The 25,757-nt window shown below is 35.6% G+C and overlaps 1 protein-coding gene across 3 annotated transcripts in view; it reads right to left on the minus strand.

Moving 5' to 3' along the window:
• Positions 1–25,757, minus strand: part of TBCK (TBC1 domain containing kinase) — a 177,942-nt gene that overhangs the window by 55,881 nt on the left and 96,304 nt on the right. For all 3 annotated transcript variants that reach the window (XM_081046007.1, XM_081046005.1, XM_081046006.1), the window contains 3 exons: positions 24,939–24,975; positions 23,755–23,916; positions 3,569–3,744 (listed from right to left, as the gene is read on the minus strand). In XM_081046007.1, the coding sequence (XP_080902133.1) occupies positions 3,569–3,744; positions 23,755–23,916; positions 24,939–24,975 (375 nt within the window). The remainder of the gene's footprint in view (positions 1–3,568; positions 3,745–23,754; positions 23,917–24,938; positions 24,976–25,757) is intronic.

The raw sequence follows: 25,757 nt of genomic DNA on the forward strand, positions 1-25,757 counted from the left end.
CCCTTGGCACTAAAGACAAAAGTAGAGGCTCGGAGAGTGAGCAGGTTGAGACTGCTGATTAGTCAAATAAGTGGTGGTTTGGGTTCATGACAGGAGCGTGAACTTGCTGATAAAGGTTAGACATTAATAACTATAAAACAAGTACATTTGTATAAAAATACACAAAGAAATAACACGCAAGGAATGAACACAAAAAATAACAATATAACCATAAATATGAATGTATTATCATTGAGTTCCCCACCCCTCATTAATAAAACAATCACCCCAGGATCTTAGTAAAAACAGATTCCAGGACCAAATCTTCAGAGACTGAGTTACTAGATATGTTTGTGGAGCCTCAATTACGCATTTTTAGCAAGTATTATAGGACATTTTAAAAATCATTTTTCAGATATATTGCCTTATAGGAAATAAAGTAAAACACTGATTAACTAGAATTAACTTTTTGTTAATTCATTCAATAAATATTTATTGATTACTAGGTACTAGAAGATGGCCATGTGGCTGGAATGATGCCTTTACAAGTTAAGGAACAGCAAGGATTGTTGGCAAACACCAGAAGGTAGAAGAAGTAAAGAAGGATTCTCCTTGTCAGCCATCAAAGAATGCATGGCTCTGCCAACACCTTGATTTAAACTTTTAGCCTCCAGAAGTGTGAGACACTAAATTACTGCTGTTTTAAGAAATAAAAATGATTATGCTAGTCGAAGTTTGAAGAATGGATTAGGGAGGCACAAGAATTGATGTAGCAAACTGTTGTAGGAAAGCAGGCAAAAGAGGACCAAAGTGATGGCATCAGAGACAGACAGAAGTGGGCAGATTTATAAATATGGCCTTTTTATTGATTGAATGTGGAAGGAGAGGCAGGAGTCAAGGATGAATCGAGATCCTGACTTGAATAAGTGGGGGAATGATGGTGGTGGTTACTGATACAGGGCATGCTGGAGGAGCAACAGCTTTAGAGAGGGAAAGAACATAAATTCTGTTTTGGACATGTTGAATTAGGGGTTGCTTGTGAAACATCCAAGTGGAGTGTTATGTAGGCATTGGACATAGGGATCTCCTAGAGCCAACAAGAGAAGTATGAGCTGGAGCTAAAAACTGGAAGCCATGGCAACTGTATGATGCAAGGCATACAGCACCGGCTAATACCTGTCTTGTGAGAGAACAGAAGGCCTACACAGGACCCTGGCGAATGCTATATTTAATGACATAGAAGGGCAGGTGAAGACAGTAAAAGATATTGAGTACAGGTAACAGAGAGAAAAGAAGAAAAGAAGGATTGGGGTGTACCAAAACCCCAAGAAAAATAATGTTTGAAAACGAGAGACTAGTTAGCTGTTCTGAAGGTTCCCAAGAGATTAAGGGAGATCATGATTGAAAAGAACAACTTTGACCTTTGTCAGAGGAATGGAGGAAGTAAAATGCAAAGTGAAGTAAGTTTATGTGTACAGATAATAGAATGACTTAGTCATGTAAATAAAAACCTACTGTAGAATGATGATATTCTCTATGTTTAGATTTACATGTAATTGAGACAATAATGTGATATTCTTGCAATCACTTATTCCCATTTTAAGGATGTGGGGATACTTATCACCAAGAATTTAAGAATTTGTTTTGGAAATTTTAATGCAGGTCTCAGATATGAACAGCTAACTGAATAATCTGGTAAACCTCATGATCATGGGAAATGGATGAAAATTATAATGGCAGGCTATTATAAATGATAAACAGAAGGTAAATTATATGTAAAGAAAATCAGCTATACTATTAAACACTAAAAAAATGACAAATAGTATGAATTTAAAAAACAGTAATCCTTTTCCTACAAAACTTCATTTTCCTTAATATATTAATAGGTATAGCTTTTCCATGATTTTTAACCCAGCCAGTCCTTAATGAAGTGTCTGATTCTGACAAAGTACTCAATATCAGCTGTTTGCTTCCTGAACTTTCGAAACAAGTTCTCATTAGCTCTCTCCAACTTGGAGGAGTTCTCTGTCTAACAGAAATAAAAAACCTGACTTAGCTTAGAGAAAGATCAAATATATTCTCCTCTGAGGATCAGCTCTGCGTAGGAATGACTGTTCATAGCAAGATTCCTTTTTTAACATTAGAAAGACTCCAGAAATCTTGCTGGTGTAGTTATTGTCCTCTCAATCAACCAAGTTATTTCCTGCCAAAGATTCAGACTTCCACTAACACCGTTCTTCTAAGCAAAAGGACTCATAATTAATGAAAATAACAGAACTAATAAAATCAACTCAAGTTCATAGAGTTTAGTAATATGCCACCCTGGCCTTGCCATTTCTTTTGATCATTCGTTCTGCTCTCTTCCTTCAACTACTTACATAGCCTCATTTTATAAATACGAAGTCATATTTTCCCCCATGATATTTACTGTAGAGTACAACATATTTTTGAAAGCGCTAAACTTATCATTTAAATAAAATGTCAGAAAATATAGATTAAAATTGCACACACAATATGTTGATATCACTAACAAGAAGGAAAGATCGCTGGTAGGCTTAGACTGTAGATCTCAAGAAAAGTATATTCAAAGATAATTAAATGCATGATTAGAATAACTACATTAAGTTACTTAAAATATAATTACAGGTGTATTTTAGAACTCCTTTATTTTATTATGAATAATTACAACTACTCAGGTTCTTTCAACTCTTTAAGTACTTAATATGCACAGTCACAAGCCAGGTGTTATCACACTCTTAGCACCTGCGTACCTAACACAGCAGAACGTTAACAGTGGAACTCCAGAGTGTGGCAAGTTCCCTGATTAGCAGAGGAAATGTGACCTATTCCAGTGAACGGGCTCTTAACCAAGCACAGTATACATTGGAAAGAGTAAGTAAAACAAAATTAGATGAATATGCAATATTATTTTTATTTTCCATACATTTTTTATTAGGGTGGTGCTGACATTGCTCATGGTTATGAAATTATTAATCTCCTTTACTTATCTATATCCTATCTATCTTTCAACTGTTAGTTGAAATAAAATGACTTGATAAAGACAGTCGATAAATATCTAGTATGTGTAAGGCACCATAAAAGTGATGAAAGCCTAACTTATTCAATGTAAGGCATCTAAAAATTCTATACACATATTAATTGAAAATCAATTTTACAGAAATATTATAGTAATATCAGAATGTTTGAAATATATGAATTATTATAGCTGAAAGCTTAAGTGACCATATTTATAAAGCCATATTTTTAGAAAAAAAATACTGCTAAAAAACATGAATGGCATAGTTTTTCAAAATGCTATTTCTTCTGTCAACCAACAACCAGTAAAGCACACATTCGTATTCTATTAACAACTCAGTTTTTCTCTATTTTTATAATTCTTCCCTTGCTTCTTTAATTGTCTCAATATGTGACAAGTTGATATATAAACAGATACTACAATTGCATACAAAAAAGCTATGTTAAAAGGACATAAGTGGTAATATTATTATGAGAAATGATCCTAGAGTGTATATCACTTTTAACATCTACCTTCTTTTAGAGTTTGTAAATGAAATCTGTAAATACATACCAGATCTGTTTTAGGAGTATCTGGACACTCGGTAGAGAAGTAAGGTGTTGAACTTCTGATTCCACTGTTCTCAGAAGTTGGCTTTGGAGGTTGAGCATGCTGTCGGTAAGTAGCACTTTTAGGAGTCCAACAAAACAGGTTGATTGATTCTCGCACACAGCGTTCAATGTCAATTTCTAGATCAAAAATTTTAGAAAATACTCATGTATATGGAATTTGGATTGCTATGTTTATGAAAAAACAAACAAACAAAAACCACAATCTTTCCTACATGCATATAGTCAAATATGTCAAGGATGATAATTTATTAGAAAAGGTGCCAGTAAAAAAAAATAATGGAGATCACAGAAAGGTAGTAAAAATTCAGTAACTTGACCAGGATGAAGGTGTTTAGCATGGACTAGCTTTTCCTTATTTACATTCTTAAAATTAATAAATGGTAGACTTTCTTATTTCCTCTGCAAGAGTCCAAGTGTGTCAGCTCAGATAAACAATGGAGAAAAACATTGTATGTATTTTAAATTACAAAATGATAAGCTCCCAATTTCTCTTTTTGAACTGAGGAGCTTATATATAAAGGGGAGAAGGTAATAGACATTAAGTGCATTCTGTGGATGGTGCATGAGTCATGCACTTAGAGTAGTCTGCTTTTTGTAAGGAAGACAATCCTTGGGGAAGAGAAGGGGCATGGATGCTTGCTGAGCTTCTATTATGTGTCAGGCATTAACTCCTTTAGTTATTACAATGACTCTTGTAAACAGGATTGTAACCTCCCTCATTTCTGTTGAAGAAACTAAGAAATATGAAAGCTGAGTGATGTAATATGTTCAGTGTGTTATTAGGAGTAGAATGTCTTAAGTTACTAAAGGGTATAAGACATCTTTTATTTCCCAGTTCATTTAGATTTGGGGTATGGCCAGCAAGTCTGGAACGGTGAGTTACTCAAGTACGCATTCCTTTATCTGGTATTAGTGACATTTGCCAGCTTCACAGTTGGTTACTTCCATGGCTACACAGAAGTCAGATTTCATCCCCCCACATGCTATTCCTAACATACTGTGCTTTCCTGAAAATAAGACCTAACCAGACAATGAGCTCTAATGCATCTTTTGGAGCAAAAATTAATATAAGACCTGATCTTATATAATATTACATTATATAAGAACTGGTTAAGTTTTGCTCCAAAAGATGCATTAGAGCTGATTGTCTGGCTAGGTCTTATTTTCGGGGAAACATGGTAGTACCTAAACAGAGTTAAACATGTTTTAGACATGGGTCTATTTATTTGAGCAATGGCCAATAGAGTGCAATGCATTTTTTAAAAAGCTCTGTAACATTTTCCACTTGATATTCCACAGAAAGAAGAACACAGACATCAACTAGAAGGACAAAGTTTAAGATAGGTTCCTTTACTCCACTTAAGAAGGAAGAGACATTCTATTCTCACTTCATTTTAGAAAATTTCCAATTAATATGGTTAAGGTAAAAATTTGCAGCTAAAATGAGAAAATGCTATTGTCTTAAAAAACATTTTTCTATTTAACACTTAATGTAAAATCTCCAAATGAAAAGAATTTCGGACCACAGGTTTTGCACCCACAGTGCTCAAATCAGTTTGATACATCTGTCACTCAGTAAAAGCTTGAAGTCAAGTTAATGGTCCAGCTCAGAAGTTGTAGTTCAGTCCTTAAATCACTGGCAGTAAGAAGTCATTGGTATTTGCTTCCAAAACACCCTACTGATACCATAAAAGGTTTAAAGTGAATCTTGAGAATTTACTGGCGTTCACCCCAATTCCACCCTGATTATTAGTACTGGCAGATATCTCATACTCTATTCGCTTTACCCATGCCACCTCTCTACCTCTAAATCCTTTCACAGCACTTCATAACCAAAATGTTATGCAAAAGTACTTCGTAAACTGTACATTAAACATGCAATAATTCATAAAAAGTAATCTCGTGCTAGGGCACTACTGTTTTCTATCTTGCATTATAATTTTGACAAAATGCACTGTGAATAAAGCATGTACCCTAGATTATGGTTTCCTAGGTTTAATTTTACGCCCCATGAAGTACTTTGTGACTGATAGAAACAATGTCTCTAAATTTTGGTTTCTTTATCCTCATCTATTACTATCCTAACTCTCAAGAATAGTGATAGTGAATACTCTCAAAAATAGTGATAAAATAATAAAACATACGCCATATTTCATTTGGGTGCAAATAAGTGGGAAAGATGTCTCTCCTGAAGCCCTCTGTTCTCTTGTTTTAATGGCTCTGACTGCTTCCTAGATCTAGTGAAGAGCTGCTCTCCGTCTTTCTTCACCATCATCTAATTCTTTTTGGCTGTCTCCTATATTTGATCTTTAATTTTGGTAAGACATTATTTACTCCTTTTTGATTTACTCCAACATTTTGGTGGAATACATTTTCCAGCAGCTTTGAAGAAAGCATATACAGATGGCAAATTACTTTGGAATTTTCCATGTGTTTTAATATATTTTTTTCTGCCCTGGAGAGTTAAACTAGTCCTAGCATTCTAGGGTTGAATTTGTTATGAAAGGCAGTGCACCATTGTCTTCTTCTGACAATCTGATACAATTCTGATTTGAGATCATATGTATGTGATTTCCCCCTTTCTGCACAATTTTAGGATCCCTGGTCTTCTCAAACTTCATAGTGATGTATGTAAGCATGTATCACTTTATGTGATAGGCATCTGATGGTCCTTTTGTAGTCCTTCAGTTAAAGAAAAGTTTTTGTTTGACGTCTGTGATTTTTTTTTCTCACTGTTCTCTCTTCTATTAGAAAAATCTTGAAATACTGAATTAATTTTCCAATAAGTTGCTGTTTCCTATTATTTTCCATATGTAATTTTGTTCTACTCTCTGAGGTATTTCCTAAACTTTATCATCCAACTGTTTTATTATAAAATTTCCACATCTTTTTTGATTTCCAGTACATCTTTTTTGTTGTTACTTAAAAAAAAAAATCAGATTTTTTTCTTAATTGTAGAATCTTCTCATAATTATGCTTCTGAGGATGTTTATTTAGTTTGTCCTGGTCTGCGTGTTTTAGTGGAAGGCTTTCATTATAGGTTTGGTATTCTATAAGTCTACATATTTAAAAGAATAGTACTAAAAATTATATTGGAAGTTTTGTATATGTGGGCAGGGCTTGTTGACTGGCGGATTGATTCACTACAGAGTAACTTGGGGACACGGTCATTTGTTAGAGGTCCCCAAGTACATTTCTCCTTCTAGGGACATTCCATCTCTCCAGAGAATAATTCTCTATCTGTCTAAACTAATCCTTGTCAGCATTCTGGGAACTGGCCAGGGATGGGTCTGAGGTTGAAACTACACATTTCCTCCCACCTGTTCTCTGCTGTGCTGCTGGTTCCAAGTCTCAAGACTCTTAATTATATAACTCCAAAGAGTACCCCTCCAAATGTACTGTTACCCTTGGTCACGTTTTGGTAAAACTTGTAAAAGTAAAGATATCTAAGCCACAATCATGAAGACTGCCGTCGTTTCTTTAGACCAATTTTTTCCTCCATTATACTTCCTCTTGCGCTGGGCAACATTATAGTGGGTGTGGACACTTTGAAATATAACTAAGAGTAAACTAAGTTAGGGATATATTTAGTTTGGTTCACTGTGACATATTTCTGATTTGAAGTCACTTTTAGGTATTGAGAAGGATTTTCTCCGTTATCAAATTCTAGCCACGCTCCTCTATGCTCTTCCTTGACAATGCCTCAACCTTGGCTTATAAAGACTTGAACCAAACATTAACATAATTTATAACAGTTCAAAGCCACTGTCATCCCTAGGATGACCCCAGCCCCTCTTAAAGTGCCTGCCTGAGAAAAATCAAGCCTGCCAAGAGATTTACTATTTGTTCCAGCCAATACCTGAAAAGAGGGTTCTCCTAGTCTCTGTGGGAGGATAGTAACCTAGCTTCACTAAGTGCCAGTTAGCAAACCCAGATGGGTTTCCCATGGACCAAAAGCCCCTTCGAATGTTTGTAATTTTTCACTTCCCTGCATTTTCTGAGCCTCTAGTCACCTCCCTCCCTACTCCTTTATTCTTCCTTTAAAATGCCCAGCCATCTCTGTACAAATTGAAGTTGAGTTCAATTCATGCTGACTCTTCCTTATTGCAACAGTATATTACTGATTAAAACCTGTATTTACCACTTTAACTAGTATCTTGCTTTGTTTATCTCTGACAGTAAAGTTATTGCTAGCTCTAGGAATGACTTCCTGGGATACCTCCCTCACCTTCTATACAGTAGCAGAGGTTGTGATACAATATGAATGTTTTCAAGCACCAGAAGTTTATGGGCAGAAGAAACACTGTTGACATGTACATAGCCAAATATCAGACGGAAAAATTCTTTCAAATATTAAACATGTAAAATTGTAGGCAAAGAATTTAGTTCTCAGTGATGCTTAACCTAAGAGAAATACTTTCTTTCCAGAAATATACTTGATAATGCTACATTAATAAGTGTAAGTACACCACTAACTTTTCCCCCCCACTTTTTGACAGGAATTTCATAAAATAGCATTTCTGTATTTATAGGAAACAAACCTGTAGCACTACAAGAAACAGAGGCTATAACTGTGTTAAGTTACCATGTTTCCCTGAAAATAAGACCTAGCCGGACCATCAGCTCCAATGCGTCTTTTGGAGCAAAATTTAATATAAGACCTGGTCTTATTTTACAGTATAAAACTGGGTCTTATATAACATAACGTAACATAATACCGAGTATAATATAATACCGGGTCTTGTATTAATTTTTGCTCCAAAAGATGCATTAGAGCTGATGGTCCGGCTAGGTCTTATTTTCAGGGAAACACGGAATATGTTGTATTCAGTCCTACTATCAATAATATAAAACAAATTTCAACTAAGCCAGCCGATAGAAAAATTATCTATTTTCTCTACAGAAAATAGCATAATTATTGTCATATGAAGAGGTGATCAACGAGTATAAAGCAAAAAGGAAAATATAGAGGTATGTCAGACATTTATTAAACAACAAAATGTTATTTTTCTGTTTTATAATTCGTCGTGATCTCTTCGCTCATTCTCAATATTCTTTTAATGACCAATTTTGTATTGTGTTTTATATCGTCTTCTTAGAAAGGGTTGTCCCCCCCGCCCAACACACACACTGACACATGTTGCATAAGGTTCGAGCCACGAAATCTGTATCTGCTCCTATCTTTCAGTCTTCTTTTGGGTGGCAGAGGAGCAGACTCTTGGGTAGCAGGGTGGGAGCAAAGATCTGTAGGGGTGGGAGAAACGAAACTATTCCTTATGCAGACATTCAACTGACCCCAACCCCTCTTTAGAGACCCTCAAAACTCTAGTTTTCTGCCTCATTTCCCATTCACTTTTAATTCCTGAGACTCTTTGGTGCTCTGCATCAAGAACTGGCTTGCTTCTTACCTGTATCCTCCTTTGCAAGAGGGTTTGCTTTATTAAGCGAGTTATTACTGATGTAATTGCTTTCTGCCTTTCAAATATGTGCTGGCATTTCTTGTCCATTAGTGCTATTCTTTCATTCTTTATTCTTAGAATTGTACTTTTTTTCATTTCTTGTCACTTCAATGATGTTTCAGAAGGGAGTAGAAATAAACATAGGTGAATAATTTGTCATTCTTAATTAGAAAGGTTTCAAATATTGGAGAGTCTGGTTCAAAAGGGGTAGGACTGAAGTTAGGTGATATGTGTGGCAGGCTTGAAGCCTCACCCCCTTTTTCTAGCTCTTGATCTGCCAAGTGGCCACAATATTTGCTCAAAAAGCAGTATAACAGTGACATACTGTATAATAACAATGACACACTGGAAAGAACATTAACCTGGGAGACAGCATGGTCCTGGTCTGAATTTCAGTTCAATTACTTATGAGTTGTGTAACTTGGGGCAACTCATCTTTCTGCATCTCTCTGTTCTCAGTCATAAAATAGGGTTGATATTACTTAATTCCTGCGAGTGTTATGAGGTATAAATAAGACTATTGAAGCACATAGTAGGAACAAACCCAAAGTTTTACAAACTTACAGATATACGAAACACATTAAATATTTTAGCATTCCAATTGGGAAAAAAAACAAAGAAAGCATAAGCCTTAGGAGCCCCTTGGTCTTCCTTCTTATCTTAAACACACTCGGAATATAGGCTCATTTTCTGTTTTGCACTTGGTAGATTTCTCTTTAGAAAGAGATTGTCTTTTCAAAAACATTTTTTTCTACCTTTCAAAATCCAAATATTTGCACTATTTTTCAGCAATAAAAAGTAATGAGCTATAGAATTATGAGCAGGGATGGAGGAAAAGGTTTGAAAAGGTTACATACTCTATGATTCTACCTATATAACATTATGGAAAAGGCAAAATTATAAAGACAGTAAAAAGATCACTGGTTACCAGTGTTCATGGGGTGAAGGGAGGGGCGAAGAGGAATGAATAGTTCAAATACAGGACATTTTTAGGGTGGTTAAACTGTTCTGTATAATACTGTAGGGGTGAATACATGTTGTTACTATGCATTTGTCAAAACCTACAGAACTATTTAACATAAAGAGTGAACCTTAACGCAAACAATGGACCTTAGTTAATAATAGTGTATCAATATTGGTTTGACAAATGTAACAAATTAAAGCAAGATGTTAAATACAGGGTAAATTATGAGCAGGGGAGAGGAAAATATGGGAACACTCTGTAAACTTAACACTGTCTCCCACAAAATAAAGTCTATTAATTAAAGAAACAAAAAACAGGAACAGGAGTGACATCAGGAGAAATGATAAGAGTAAATATCTCCAAGGGCACTTCTTTTTAAAGAAGTATTTTTTTTCTTTCTTAAAGAACTAATGAAAGACATTAAAAATCTGAAATCTGTAATCATATCATCCCTGTATTATAGTTGATTTACCTCTTGACTGGAACAACAAATAATGGTTTTTCATCCACATGCAAAACAAACTCCATTGTCAAAAAATACTATCTATAAAAAAATCCTCTTGCATTTTACTGAACATAAAGTGGAAGTGGATTTGGAAGAATGAAAGTATTAATAATTTTATCCTAAATCTGTAATCACATGACAAGAGGAGCCACTGAAGCCATTTTAAAATATCTTAGTTTCCACAGAACATTTAACATATTGGGCAATTTGACTGAAACATTTCCTTTCCCATCGAAAACTCTCATCTATAGTTAACAATAGTACGATATTGTTTCATACTACCATTGGAAATAATAAGGTGATGGCTGTTTTTGTGAGTCAGTTAGGGAATAAGCGGCCAAGAGAACTCTTAAAGATATGGAATAAATGATTTTGTATATCCAAACCACAACCATATAACATGACTTGCTTAAATAAAAGAAGATAAGTTGTAGAGATAGTTTTATATTTAAAATGAGTTAAATTTGTTTTTTTAAAGTCAAGTTTATTTGCTGTTCACTGATAGAGGACTCACACATGTATTAAAAGAAATGGCTGGCATTTCACTTGACAGTTTATCTAACATCAGGTATTGTTATTTTTGTAGTTAAAAATGAGCTTCCCAGGAAATCAGAACTGAACTGATGAAGCTACTAGACTGAAGCATTTGAAACTGCTCACGTGGAACTGTTTTGACCTACAAAAAACTACTTTTGTAAACAAATAATACATTCTCCTGTATAGTAAAAAGTACTGGATTTGGACTCAAATGCCCGTTACTAACTTATATAATGATAAGCATTCAAAAACATCACTGTGTCTCAGTTATTTCAAGAGCAAAATTGAGATAAGAAATTCTACTTAACATAGTTGTGATATTTATTCAAGATAAAAAATGTAATAAACTCTAAAAGTGATTCAAAGTTGTTATAACTAGAGATTTCCTACATTGCCCATTTACTGGGGTTTAGCCTTACGTACACTTATTAATTTAGATAATACTTTTTGGATGAATTGTCCTTGTTATACGCTCCTTTTCACATTCTTAGTTCAATTCATGCTTTAAACATCATAAAGATCACACACACACACACACACACACACACACACACACACAAAATCTCCTTGTGCTTCCAGCAGGGAGAGTGAAAAAACTATTTTAAAATATGCCCGGATAATTCTGTTCTCCTTAACAAGGCCTGCCCTCAAGGGAAACTATTTTACCAGAGCCTAAGTGACCTGGGGGACCGGAAATACTTAATCCAGACTCCTCTAGCCTTCCTGTCTCATAGGCACAAAGAAGCACTTGTGAAGGTTACAACCCAGGTACACAGGGTTGATAAAAGACTGAGACCTAATCATAGGACAATAGAACACTTTCCCTTCCCTACACTGTACCTACACATCAATAGGGCTCCCGTATAACAGTGGAATACAACTGAAAGAAACGCATGTCTCTGACCTTATTTAAGAAGGAATCTCTAGGGAAACCCAAAGATAACAGGGGAGACAAAAAGAAGGATATCAGAGGAAATTTTAGTCTATGAATAATCTTCAAATTATATTTATTATTTCATCACTCAAAATCTCTCAGCTTCTCAGTCTAGGTACCCATAAATATCTTAAGCACACATATATAAAACTTCACTCACTATCTTTCCTAGTACCATGTCCACTGACCTATTCCCTAACTTGCTCCCAATCCCTACCTAACATCCCATGTGATTCCAAATACTATTGATTCTACAGGGGGATTCTGAGAGGGAAGTTGAATTTCCTCACTGAAAAAGTTAAAGAAGCCAGTCAAGTAACTTACTAGAACCAGGAGGTAATACCACATATAATTAAGATAACCCAAGTTACAAGTGTCACAATTACAGGATACTATTGGATCATCTTCAAATAATTATGCATGAATGCTCTGGGCCAGTACAAAAAAATGATACACCAGCAATAAGATGAATTATTAACTATACACATACAAACACATACACTTATTATACACACATTCCTAGTAGGAAGCCAATAAGTATTTGTTGAACACGTGAATGGATATATTTTAAAAACACAATCTTGGTTATGTTGTCTAAAGGGGAAAGGGTAGTACAGTATGTTACCGGCTCCTACTTTAATTCACTCAGCCTTTCAAATCCATCATATGTGCATGACGTGACTGGCACATTTTGCTAAGCACCTATCATCTCTGCTCTTTAATGCCTCTCACAATGAAGTGAGAAATAAATAGGAAATGCAATAAGCCTTACGATATATGGATTCAGTTTTCTATTCTTAACATAATGGGCTTCATCATTTAGCAGCTGAGTCTGTAGATACTATGATGCAAAGCAGCTGTTGTTGATAACCACACACATCGCACTTCAGAAAACAGAAAAATGCAGCAGCTTGGAAGGTTTAGCACCAGGTCAGTAGCAGCCATCGTTTCTTTTTTTTCTTTTCCACTTAATGGTGAATCAGAAACAAAGCAGGAGTCTGCTTTATTTATTTATTTATTTATTTATTTATTTATTTATTTATTTATTTATTGGCAACGAGAACCTTGTGATCAAGCTCAATAAGGATTTTTATTATGACTGATAAATGTTCGTATTGAAGGACTGAAATAGTTTGAAGTTTTCAAAGTAATTAAACGCATTTTTTTGGTAAAAAAATTCTAGTTATTTGCTTTATGTTACATAATATTTACTAACTAGCCTATAAATACACAGGCATATTATTCATCTTCTTTTCCTCTAATCTGTTCTATGAGTTTGTTTTTTATTGTTTTGACTCAGCACGCTCGTTGCACACTTAGAGGGGACACGTGGTAAGAAGTGTTATTTTTCATTCTGTTGAAGATCACTATTTAAGATAGGCAGTACATCAGATTATTTTCATTTTTCTATACACGTGTAGGGCTAGGTAGAGGAGGAAGAAGAAATGGTACCCATGAGTATTATACATTATTAAAATACAAACTGAATATCAAAAATATATGTTAAATGTCACTTTTAAGTATATTTTGGTTTTTATATTGTCAACTTGCACTATACATCAGCAATATGTGTAGGGGAATTTTAAACATAGTTTCAGACTTCTAAAGATTTTGAGGTTGATTTTTTTAATATACTTCAAAAGTTAAACATTGTTTGTATATTTTAGGTGTTTTACAAACCTAAGACACATATAAACACTCAACAAACATAAAATAAACAAATCCCATCATTGGTATCTTGAAATACCAATGCTTAATAACTGATATATGATAACGATAGATAATTTTTTAAGTGCTCGAAAGAATTCAGAAAGCAGAAACCCTTGTCAATCATGAAGCAAGCAGCTGTCCTATAGAGAAGAGCCCTCCTATCAGATTCCGGAAACCTTGGAACCAGGTTTAAGATGTATCAGTACTCTAATCTACTCTCAATTTTCAAGGTAATTCTGATCAACCCTGACCTTACTTTTCATTACCCTTCCCAATTCATACGAAATCTTTCCTGTAATTTTATAAACTATTTACACATTGCAAAATTAGTGGTATGCTTAAGATCAACAACTAGATCGGTGTTGTGAGAATTCTTCCAGCTTCTTAGAATTATCTCACAACTTGAGTCTTTACCATTCTACTGGCTTCGTGTTTTCCATGAACATTTACTTTTAGCGTGGAAGTCATGTATTCTCACATCTGTTTTTAAAATTTCCCCTTTTCCATAAGATATGCAGTATCCCTGTCCCTTACCCCAAACAAGGCTGACATAAACTAACAAGATTTTGAAAATAGATTTTCACAGCTTTTACTTCAGTGACTATACAATCATGGCAATAAAAATAAATGAACTATTCTCTTATCTATCCTAAACCAATTTTGAACTATTAGTTATTTAATATTGCATTTAAATTTTAATGTTAACATAATTTTATGGGATTGGTGGGTGAAAGGAAGACCATAGCTAGAATCTCCATATTTAATTTCCATAATGACTGTCCTTTTGCAATTCCATGAAGATACACTTAGAAATAGATATGCATTAACATTCTATAGGTACAAGCTGAAAATGTGAATAATTGATGGATTCTCGGCTTCAGGAAAAATGGTATCAAATCTCACAGGGCTGAAAATAAAAACCTTCATGGAACAACTGTGTACTACTGCTGCTCTACTCTTTCACCAAATCAGCTCTCCACTCTCCATCTGGCTAAACGCAGAAAAAAAGGATCATGGGCAACTACTGGGGACACTTACATTAAGAATCCTTTGCTTTGCTCATGAGAGAGCTCCTTGAAAGGAATGAACAGAGACCAGAATGCTCAACAAATATCAATATCAATATACAAATATCATTTGTATTTTGGAACCTGATGCTATTTTCCGTGATACTTTTCATTCTCTCAAAAACATTGAAAAAAAATATCTCTACAAATCCATTTTTTAAAGTATCACTAATGTGGATGAAAGATCCTACATGATTACTTTCTGTCTACCTCTCCATTCTCTTTTCTAGCCATGTTCCCCTTTGCTCTAAGTACTCCTCTCCAGTTCCTTGAGTTGTTTGGCGGTTTTAAACATTTTCTTCCCTCTGTTTAGAAGAGTCTCCCCTTTTTCCACTCCCCAGTGTCACTTAATTAACTTTCGCTATTACGTCACTTAGGGAGGTTATCTAATTCCCCCAGACTCAGTGGCGACCCAGTTGTAAAGTCCTATTGCTTTATGTAGCACTCATTAACATTACTAGTTATTTAAAAAGGGGTCGCAAATTATAGCCTACTGGCTATAATCAATTATACTTGGCTCAAGTTTTACAGTTTTCAAAAATCAGGGCCACTGTTTACAATTGGGAGATTATAATATATATTATGGTAACCCTATTTCATTATATTTATCCCTAAATGATAAATATAATGAAACAGAAAGAAACTGTTCATTGAAAACTTAGGTCACTTCTCACCATCCTTTTCTCCTTTGCCACCCCAGGGATTATCAATGTACCTTAAAAATCTATGGAATTTTATAAATTGAATTGAATTTCTTCCTCATTATCTCTCTCTCATCAATTTCCAATTCCAATAATGAGGGAGTTAAAGAATTTGCCCATTTTAGTACTTTGATCTATTTCTTAGTTTTTATACCTTGCTTCATCTTCCTTCAGTCCTAACATGTTTGTATATTTTTTTGGGGGGAAAAAATGACCTGTATTTCTTATTACAGATCTTAGGCAATGTGGCACATAACTGTGTTGCTCAAAAATGTACTGCTTTCATAAAATATTCCAATGTATGCTAAATAATGAGAAAGACTACATTACAAAAGTGCAGCCAGAACAGATAAGTATATTTTCCTAGCTACTTATGGCACTAAGACAATATTTTTGACGAATCTGTGAAGTGTTACATACTAGTGAGATGTTACCAGTGTGTTTCATGTATATTGAAAATGAATCCTATTGTAACATATGCAGGTGATACTGAAATAAAACCTTCTAAAACTTTATTTAAAACTTTTAATTTCAATTAAGCATCTGTAATGAAACATACATCACACTAATATACATTAAACTAAGATTTTTCAGCCAAATGCTAATTTCCTACTGCAAATAGGATTTGAAACTTTTCATATGTTGGAGTCCCTTTAGTATACTCAGGATTTCCTTCTAATATAGTTTACATATAGATATTTCTTTCTCTTAATGTTAAGTAACTATTTGAATCTATAATAATAAATTAAGAGTTCTTCCACACAGATTTCCCACTTTCTATAGGTTCTCTAAGAAAAACTTCCCTCCTGCTTTCAAATATCCTTATCTTTGAAGACGCTCAGGGATACAAAGATAAGCATTCTATGAATTTATTTCAAGCATATATAAGAACATAAATATTTAATTAATTTTCAACTATACAAAGGAAAGGCACCAACAAAACAAAAAAGCACTTAAACATTTCAAATGCTATTATAAATCCACTGTAAAATTATTACCATTTTGGTTTTACTCAGATTATCATACTCATCTTTAAAACTGCTTGGATGTAGGCTCAAAAAATAAAAATAAAGAATTAGCCACGTGGACACTATAGCAGTAATATCAGAGACAGCAAGCTCATGGCTCACAGACCCCATCCTGCAATTAGACTTAACGGGTGGTAACCTGGGAAAAACGTTCTCTTAACACCAGTGGCCAACAGCCAGTATTGGATGGTGCTATGAAAAACTCAATATTTTTTCCAAAATACCCTGCCACTATTTTTAGATTGAGAAATGCCAAGTGTACTGCTCTCAGAGTTATTTCCTCTAGTACTAAAATGACACACATACCAATACATGTCAAGAAGTTTTAGCAAAATTTTGTAGCACTACTTGTACTTCCTTGGAATGTAACATCACACACTGTATCATCTACTACAAGGGAACAGATGTTGGGAACACTTTTTGGCAAAAATAATGCCTTTCTGTGTATTCTTTCTTCAAAAATTAAAGGGTTAGCATAAAATGAAGAAAAGGAGGAAGAAAGGAGAGGGAACTTATAAAGATTGAATGTTACACATTCTTCACATACTTAAAATATTAAACACTGCAGGTACTTTGAAAAAATAGTTATGAATACTTGGTAGCAGGTTTTATGTCAGGTGCATTATGTATGTTATCTGTAGTGCTCACTATAACACTAAAGCAGCTATTATCTCCATTTTACTGAAACTTTCATAATGTATAAGATTCTCTTTCCAGTGAGACTGAAAACTTGTCCAAGTTTACACTGCTACTCTGTGCCAGAGCTGGGATGTGAATTCCCATCTATCTCACTCTACAGGCGACTCTTTTAGCAGCAGAACAACACTGACTGTTTCCCCATTCACACAATGAAAAGTGAGATTCTTCTTAGTCATAATCGACTCTTACCATTGAAGGCTTACTTGACTTCTTAGGTAATTCCTCAATCGTTTTTGCTAACAAGGCAATCTATATGATTGATATCTACCCATTTCTATAATTTATAGAAAAAGCCAAATGGGGTGATTGCCGCATTTTTGCTACCAACAGGAAAGCAAGTCACGATAAAATGGAAAAGGTGAGGAAAAGCATAAAAATAATGATGATGATGATAACATTAACACTAATAATCACTTACATAGCATTTGGTGTCTGCCAGGCACTGCTCTAAGTTATTTAGATATATCGGTTTATTTAACACAACAACCCTACAAGGTAAGTGTGGGGACAAAGCCCCAGAGAGCAGTTTCCAGGCTCTCAGCCTCACTTGGAGGGGTGCTGGCTCGGGTAGTAGATGGCTGTCAGCTGTGGCTAGTTGGCCATCAGCTGTAACCAGTGAGCCATTGCCCACTAATATAACTGCCATGGCTTTGCTAGCAGAAAATGGGGGCTAGCAAGAAGATGGTGGCTGAGCTTGCAAGCGGTGCAGTGAGGGTTGCGAACAGTGTGGCTCCTGCTTCTTGTTTCTCCAACTCAGCCGCCAACGAGAATATAGTGGTATGACTCCCCTATCTATGGCTCCGTGGGTGTTCCTTTTTAGCCTCACCATATCCTGCGTTCTTGTGTGGGGAGCGGGAGCTGAGACCCCGCAGGCCGCCCCGCATGACAAATGGCGCAGCGAGCAGTGTATGGTGCTGGCCAAAGCTCTCTGAAGTGCAGTAGAGCAGTTTGTGCGTGAGTCTCAGGAAGACCAGGAGGAGCAGCTACCAGAGCTGGACCCCCATGGAGGGGTGGGAAGACGTGGACAGCTCTCCAACCAGCATAGGCCATAGAAAGCGAACGTTGTTGCAGCCCTGTGGGCTGGGACGTGCTTGCTGAGGCAGCCCGAATGCAGGACTTGTAGTCCCAGGAGGAAACACTTGCTGAGTCCTCCGTGGGAGCTGAGGGTGGGGTCAAGGTCGTCCCTCACCCCCAGGACAGCCCTGGCGAATGACTATGGACTATGGGGAATTGCCTTCCATCCCTAATTTAATGGACCACTTGACTGTTTGGGAACATACCGCCATGTAGTGGGACTGGCGGATGTTTGCTTTTGTGGCTTGATCGGCCGCCATTGAGACTATGTAAGCACCTTGACTGTGAGCCGCTGTTGTTCCAGCACGGTACCCTGAGACGCCCACAGAGAGTGGCAGTGCCCTGAGAGTCCTGGCTGAGTCCAGGAAGTCTGGCTGTGCCCAGAGAGAGACTGGTGGTGCCCTGAGAGCCCTCGCTGTGTCCAGGAAGTCTGGCTGTGCGCAGAGAGAGTGGCAGTGCCCTGAGAGCCTTGGCTGTGCCCGGGGAGACTAGTGGTACCCTAAGAAACCCAGGAAGTCTGGCTATGCCCAGAAGTACTGGTGGTGCCCTGAGAGCCCTGGCTGTGTCCAGGATTCTGCATCCACCTTCAGGCTCCTCGCACGGGGACCCTCGTGGAAGACGCTTGTCGCGTAGATTGTGAGGCGAGACCCTGTAGGGGTGGGGTGTGGGGACAGAGCCTCAGAGAGCAGTTTCCAGGTTCTCGGCCTCACGTGGAGGGGCGCTGACTCAGGTAGTAGATGGCCGTCAGCTGTGGCTAGTTGGCCATCAGCTGTAACCAGTGAGCCATTGCCCACTAATATAACTGCTGTGGCTGCGCTAGCAGAAAATGGGGGCTAGCAAGAAGATGGTGGCTGAGTTTGCAAGTGGTGCAGTGAGGGTTGCGAACAGTGTGGCTCCTGCTTCCTGTTTCTCCAACTCAGCCGCCAGCGAGAATATAGTAGTATAACTCCCCTACCTATGGCTCCGTGGGTGTTCCTTTTTGGTCTCACCATGTCCTGCGTTCTTATGTGGGGAGTGGGACCAGAGAGCCTGCAGGCCGCCCCGCATGACAGTAGGTACTATTATCATTCTCCTATAATCAGAGTTAAGGAAACAGACCCTAAGACATTGAGTTATGTGCCTAAGGTCACACAGCTGCAAGTGACAACCAGGATCTGAAACTCAGGTGATCTGGCTCCTCATTCCATGTTCTTAACCACTTGGCTACTGGGTCTCTCTTTGTAGAAAGAAACACCTAGAAAGGGCACCTTTTCAAAAAGCAAGCCCATTCTGTTCTCAAGGTTACCAACGATGGTCTCCATCGTATTACTATCAATAGATGTTTTGAACAGTGAATTTGCCAATCTACTTCAGGAAAGAATTTAGTTAAATTTGTTCTGATTGCTTACTGATGTTTTTAAACTCAGTTAAGTGGGGATTTCAGTAAAGTAGAGCATATTCATTGAATTCAAAATTGATGTCTAATCCTAACCTATCTTTATCTACAAAGACTGAAGAATTAAAGTGAAATATAGACTTAACCTATCAATTTTTTTTGTAGACTTAAAACATCAGCTTTTTTCTCCCAAATTATGTCCCAAGAATATGTCACATAATGCTTTGCTTAGAAAAGGCACATTTAGATGGTTAGTGAGGTTGAGCATTTCTTCATATGTCTTCTTGCCTTCTGTATGTCCTTCTTAGAGAAATGTCTCCCCAAGTCCTCTGCCCATTTTTTAATTGGGTTGTTTGTTTTTTTGGAGTTGAGTTGAGTAAGTTTTTTATAGATTTGTGATATTAATCCCTTATCAGATATATCATTGGCAAATATCTTTTCCCATACAGTAGGATCCCTTTTTGTTTTATTGATGGTTTCCTTTGCTGTGAAAAAACTTTTTAGTTTGATGTAATCCCACATGTTTATTTTTTCTCTTACTTCGCTCGCGCGAGGGGATATATCAGTGAAAATCTTACTCCGGGTAATGTCCATGAAGTTTCTTCCTATATTTTCTTCTAGATATTTTATGGTTTCAGATCTTACATTTAAGTCTTTAAGCCATTTTGAATTTGTTTTTGTATATGGTGTAAGGAGGTGGTCCAGCTTCATTTTCTTGCATGTGTCCGTCCAGGTTTCCCAACACCACTTATTGAACAGACTATCTTTACCCCATCGTACATTCTTGCTTCCATTGTCGTAGATTAGATGGGCATATAGGCATGGATTTATGTCTGGACTCTCTATTCTGTTCCATTGATCTATGTATCTATTTTTATGCCAGTACCATGTTGTTTTGATTACTGTAGCCTTGTAGTATAGTTTGAAATCAGGTATCGTTATACCTCCCACTTTGTTCTTATTTCTCAAGATTGCTGAGGCTATCCGGGGTCTTTTATGGTCCACCTCACTCCAGTCAAAATGGCTATTATCAATAAATCAACAAACAACAAATGCTGGCGCGGATGTGGAGAAAAGGGAACGCTAGTGCACTGTTGGTGGGACTGCAGATTAGTGCAGCCACTATGGAAAACAGTATGGAGGTATCTCAGGAATCTGAAAATGGAACTACCCTATGATCCAGTAATTCCACTCCTAGGCATCTACCCGGAGAAATCCAAAACTCCAATTCAAAAATCTGTATGCACTCCTATGTTTATTGCAGCACTTTACACAATAGCCAAGATATGGAAACAACCAAAATGCCCATCGGTAGATGACTGGATTAAGAAGCTGTGGTACATTTATACAATGGAGTATTACGCAGCCATAAAGAAGAAAGAAATCTTATCATTTGCAGCAACATGGATGGATCTAGAGAACATTATGTTAAGTGAAATAAGTCAGAAAGAGAAAGACAAGTACCATATGATCTCACTTATATATGGAATCTAAAGAAAAGACTATGTGAATGAACTAATCAGAGTCAGTTTTGGGGACGCAGAGAAAAAACCGAGAGTGGTTAGATGGGTGTGTGGGAGGGGGTTGGGGATAAGGGGAAAGGTGAAGGGATTTGGAAGCAGCTGGTAACCACAAGATGGCCTCAGGGTTTTTCTTTTGAAAATTAATTTGGGGAAGGTATTCTATAATGTTGTAAAGATTTTGTTGGGCATCCGATGGACATGCGTCCTATTTGGGAGACCACCTCAGGGATACTGTGGATACCTGATCATGGCATTGTACATCAGAAGCTAAACATTAATGAATGCCAACTATAATTTTATATATATAATGTGATGGTTCAGTGTGAGGTCGGAGGGATAGTGGATGGGGGGAGGGGGGTTCACAGTATGAGGGATATAAATGATGAACGTCTAAGTATTACCTTGTTTTGTACACCTGAAACTAATAAATAAATTAATTAAAAAAAAAAAAAAAAAAAAAAAGAAAAGGCACATTTAGTAAGTATGTTTGCATGTATATTAATCTGGATTCACTTTTTAGGACTTCCCATTACTACTTCCCAGTTCCTTGGGCATCAAGCACAGTTAGGAGATTCAACATGATGAAAAAAGACATCTCTTTAACTCTATTTAGGAAAGACAACCCAAATAAGTGCACTTTAATTAAAAAAAACAACAACAGATGTATTTAAGGGCAAAGTTTGCATTAAAAACCTTTTTTTGTTGTTTTTTTTTGTTTTTTTTTTTTTTTTTTGATTTTTAAAGTCACATTTTTCTTATAAACTTTTTCCTTCCCCAACAGGAATAGTATGTAGTGATCCAGTAAGTGAGGAGCCAGAATAATGGCACTGAGCATCAAGGCAATTCACATCAATAGAAGGCATTCTACTGTAAGGTAAAAGTACATAGAATTTACCTTTTCAATGAATAAGTCCTCAAAAACATATATTCTTATTTCTGATTTGATAAATAATGATTTATTTTAATGAACAAGCAGAGTTATCAATAATCTGTCTATACAATACGAAAACAGATTCCCTCACCAATGTTTAATTGGAGTATTTATGTACAAAATTGAAAAGGCATTAAATCTGTTTGACTTGAAAATACACAATCAGAATTCCTAACATATATATTTTTAGAACTGACCAGAAAAATTCTTTTAATGCTAATAAATCATTCTCCGTTTACTTTGACAAGTTGGAAATAACAGGAAAACATGTGCAGGGAACAGACAGTATGCTTAGTTTGGAAAACTAACTTCTTTGTTAACTGTTCAACACCAAAAGAAAAAAAAAAGAACTTGATTTTCATAAAGAATCTCCCAGAAAAAAGTAATATGAGAACTAAACTATTATGTTCATACAAACATAATTTAATTTAATTAAAATTTGACAAGATAGAAAGCTGATGGTGGTACTTTTAATTTGGGGGAAGCGGGAAGAAGAAGTTTTAAGTAAATCTAAGCATTTTTGTTATTTCCCCAAAAAGGATGATTTTTAACAACAGAGAATGATTCAGTACCAGATGGAGATAATCCACTAAAAATAAAAATTGGGGTAGGCAGCAGGTTTATCATTCCTCTTGAGAGTGCCTAATAAATATATAATCTTAATGTACCTTTGTTTTGCTCTTTGGCTTTTTGGCAAATTTATCTTTAGATGATTTTAGTGTGTTTATTATCAGCAGTCACTTGTACCTGCCTGAAAATATACAGAACAGCAATGAACGCAACAAAAGAATTGGAACCAATGAAATTCTGTTTGAAGAAAATACAATTCTTCTACCTGAAAAACACTGTGGTTTCCGTAAAATGTAGTTTAGTTTTTTTCTTCCATAGATTGCCATATCCTAGATAACCATGTTGCTTTTATCTTTCCAAGTTGAAGCTTAGACCATAGTTGCATTCCACATTTTTATATGTAAGCATTCAACCCCTAGATTTACAAGTTTCTCACTTGTGAATACAATGTATAGCTTAACTTACTATCCTGCAGTATATGATGTTGAGTTTCCCTGGAGTATGATTTGCCCTTCCAAGACAGTGTTTCCTTTTCTCAAACTGTCAAGTTGTTATCAAGGAGTTATGGCTTGGAGAAAGCAAAGTTCCATGTCAATTACATCTTTTTATAAAAATAGATTCTCAAACACCTTCCCAAGTGGCCTATATTTACTATCAGCTGAAGATAAACAGGTCTGTCCTAAGCAAAACGGCAAACATGGCACTGCCCCTAGCTCATGCACCCTTTTGGTGGCATCACTGACATGAAATTAAACCACAGTGACCTAAAATGACCCAGTGTTGTATTTATTAGGTCGGTACAAAAGTAACTGCGGTTTAAAAGGTTAAAAATAATTGCAAAACCGGCAATTACTTTTGCACTAACCTAATATAATGCTGGGCCAGCAGAAGAGGCAATATTCAAAGGAGAGAATCCAGAGAGGAATGATGAGGCTCAAGCAGAAGAGATTCTGAGGGCTTGGATGATTATTTGTGCAAATTGCTATAAGAATGTCTCATTATCTTATAATAAATTTCATTTAGTGATTCTATTTATTTGTATATCTATACCTGGTAAATCAGAGAAGAGAAGAATGCACTCATTAAAGCCATTAGCCAAAAGCCGGTCCCGTAGCTGCTGAAGAATTGCTACTCCGATACAGAATGGGAAAGAGGAATTCCCAAGTAGCAAGGTATCCCAGAGGTGAAAAATTTTGTGCAGTGGAAATACATCTGTGAAATGACAAAATATATAATTACAATAAAAAATAAAATAACAAAAATTAAAACAATATCAAGCTGCTTTATTACACAAATGCCAATTACGTTATGATCAAAACTTATTATTTAAGAGAAATACGACCAAACTGTTTTTAGAAAATGTTTCTTTGTCTTTGTAAAAATATTAATTTCTTAAGCCATCTTAAAAAACTGATAATCAGACTGGTCAAAGAGATGACATTTTTTAACCTCCATTATGAATCTTGGTATAGTTGTTCCTTTCATTTATTCCTAGAATTTTCCAGTTATATTATTGTCATAAGTTTATTTACCTAGATGAACTTTAGTATTGTTTTAGATTTGGTACTGTTGCATTTCTATTGTGCACTCTAAATAATTGCTTTATTAAACTCACATAAAAATCTAATTAGCATTTTTCTATTTTTTGCAGCTTTCTTTCATTTAACAATACATAGATATATTCCAGGCTAATGCAAAAGAATCTACTTTAAATATTGTATTCCATTTAGCATGTGTATATATTTAAGCAGGATGACCACTGTGTTAGTATTTATAACTGATTAAAGTATTACACATTCATATAATCTGTGTAATTTCTAGAAGGATTCTATTTTAGGAAGTAACAAATGTATTAGTTATTAGAGAACCTCTCAAAATTAAGCCCAATTTGGTTGTAAAAGTTACCTTCTAAAACTTCATACTATAAAGTTTTACTTTACTATACTATACTATAAAGTAAATACTATAGTTAATGTTAATTTCTTTTTTGATAGAGGACAGAGATTTTATGAATGTCACAACATGTAAGATAGCTTTTCATTCTATATAATACTTTTTTGATATTCAGCAGTCAAAACAATTGAAATTCTTTTCTACCCAAGTCTATTACATTAGAATTATATAAGGATGCTTATGGAATTAAATCTGCTGATACAATTGAAAATATAATGTACTGGGGAACAATGGAGCTGTCCTTTTGCTAATATCAAAAGAAAAGGGAAAATTATACTTACGAGTAAACATAGTGAGAAACCAAGGGATGGCATAGAGCTATGAGTGGAAAAAGGGATAAAGAGGAGATAAAAGAGAATTAGAATCATTATATATAAACATAATGGTAAAGAAAGTTCCAAGTTTGATCTACTCCATTGATTGAAACATAAGAGAATGTAGATAATTATAACTATTATCACATATACTCTATTAAATGATACTTATTACGAATGCCGAAGATGACTCTTACGCCAAGGATTATTCAACAAAATTTCATTTCATCACAGGATACACTCAAGATTATGCCTAATCCAAACACACTACAAGCATGCTAATTTCAAGGATGCACTTTTCAAGTTGTACAAAAATATTCCTGAGATTTAAGTGGTCCTCATTAGTGTTAAGTTACCCTTACTAAATATTTTTTAGATTTGGTGAGATGATAAGTGTCCAAAATGTCTCAAAAAAGGTGTAATGAAGCATATGCTTTCTGCTACCACTTTCTATTAATAAATTAAGAATCTCGTAACAGACTGAAAGGAATGAAATCCAGGAGTGAAATAATTTGGTCCGTTACCTGACCGACAAATTTATTTTCCTAAGTTTACTGTCTAAGAATAAAAAATACACATACGCGCGCGCATGTACACACACACACACTTTCAATTAATTTTTTGAAATTATGGAAGCAAGAAATAATTCTTAATTTATAAAAGTAAACATCTTCGTCAATAGCAAGTATCAAAAATCAATAGTAACTTATGGAAAAATCTGAAAAAGCTCTAATTTTACTGTATTTTCAGCGTTGACATAGGCTATTATTAAATAAAAATATCCGT

Source organism: Rhinolophus hipposideros, assembly GCF_964194185.1.
Source record: "Rhinolophus hipposideros genome assembly, chromosome: 1".
Lineage (NCBI taxonomy): Eukaryota > Metazoa > Chordata > Mammalia > Chiroptera > Rhinolophidae > Rhinolophus > Rhinolophus hipposideros.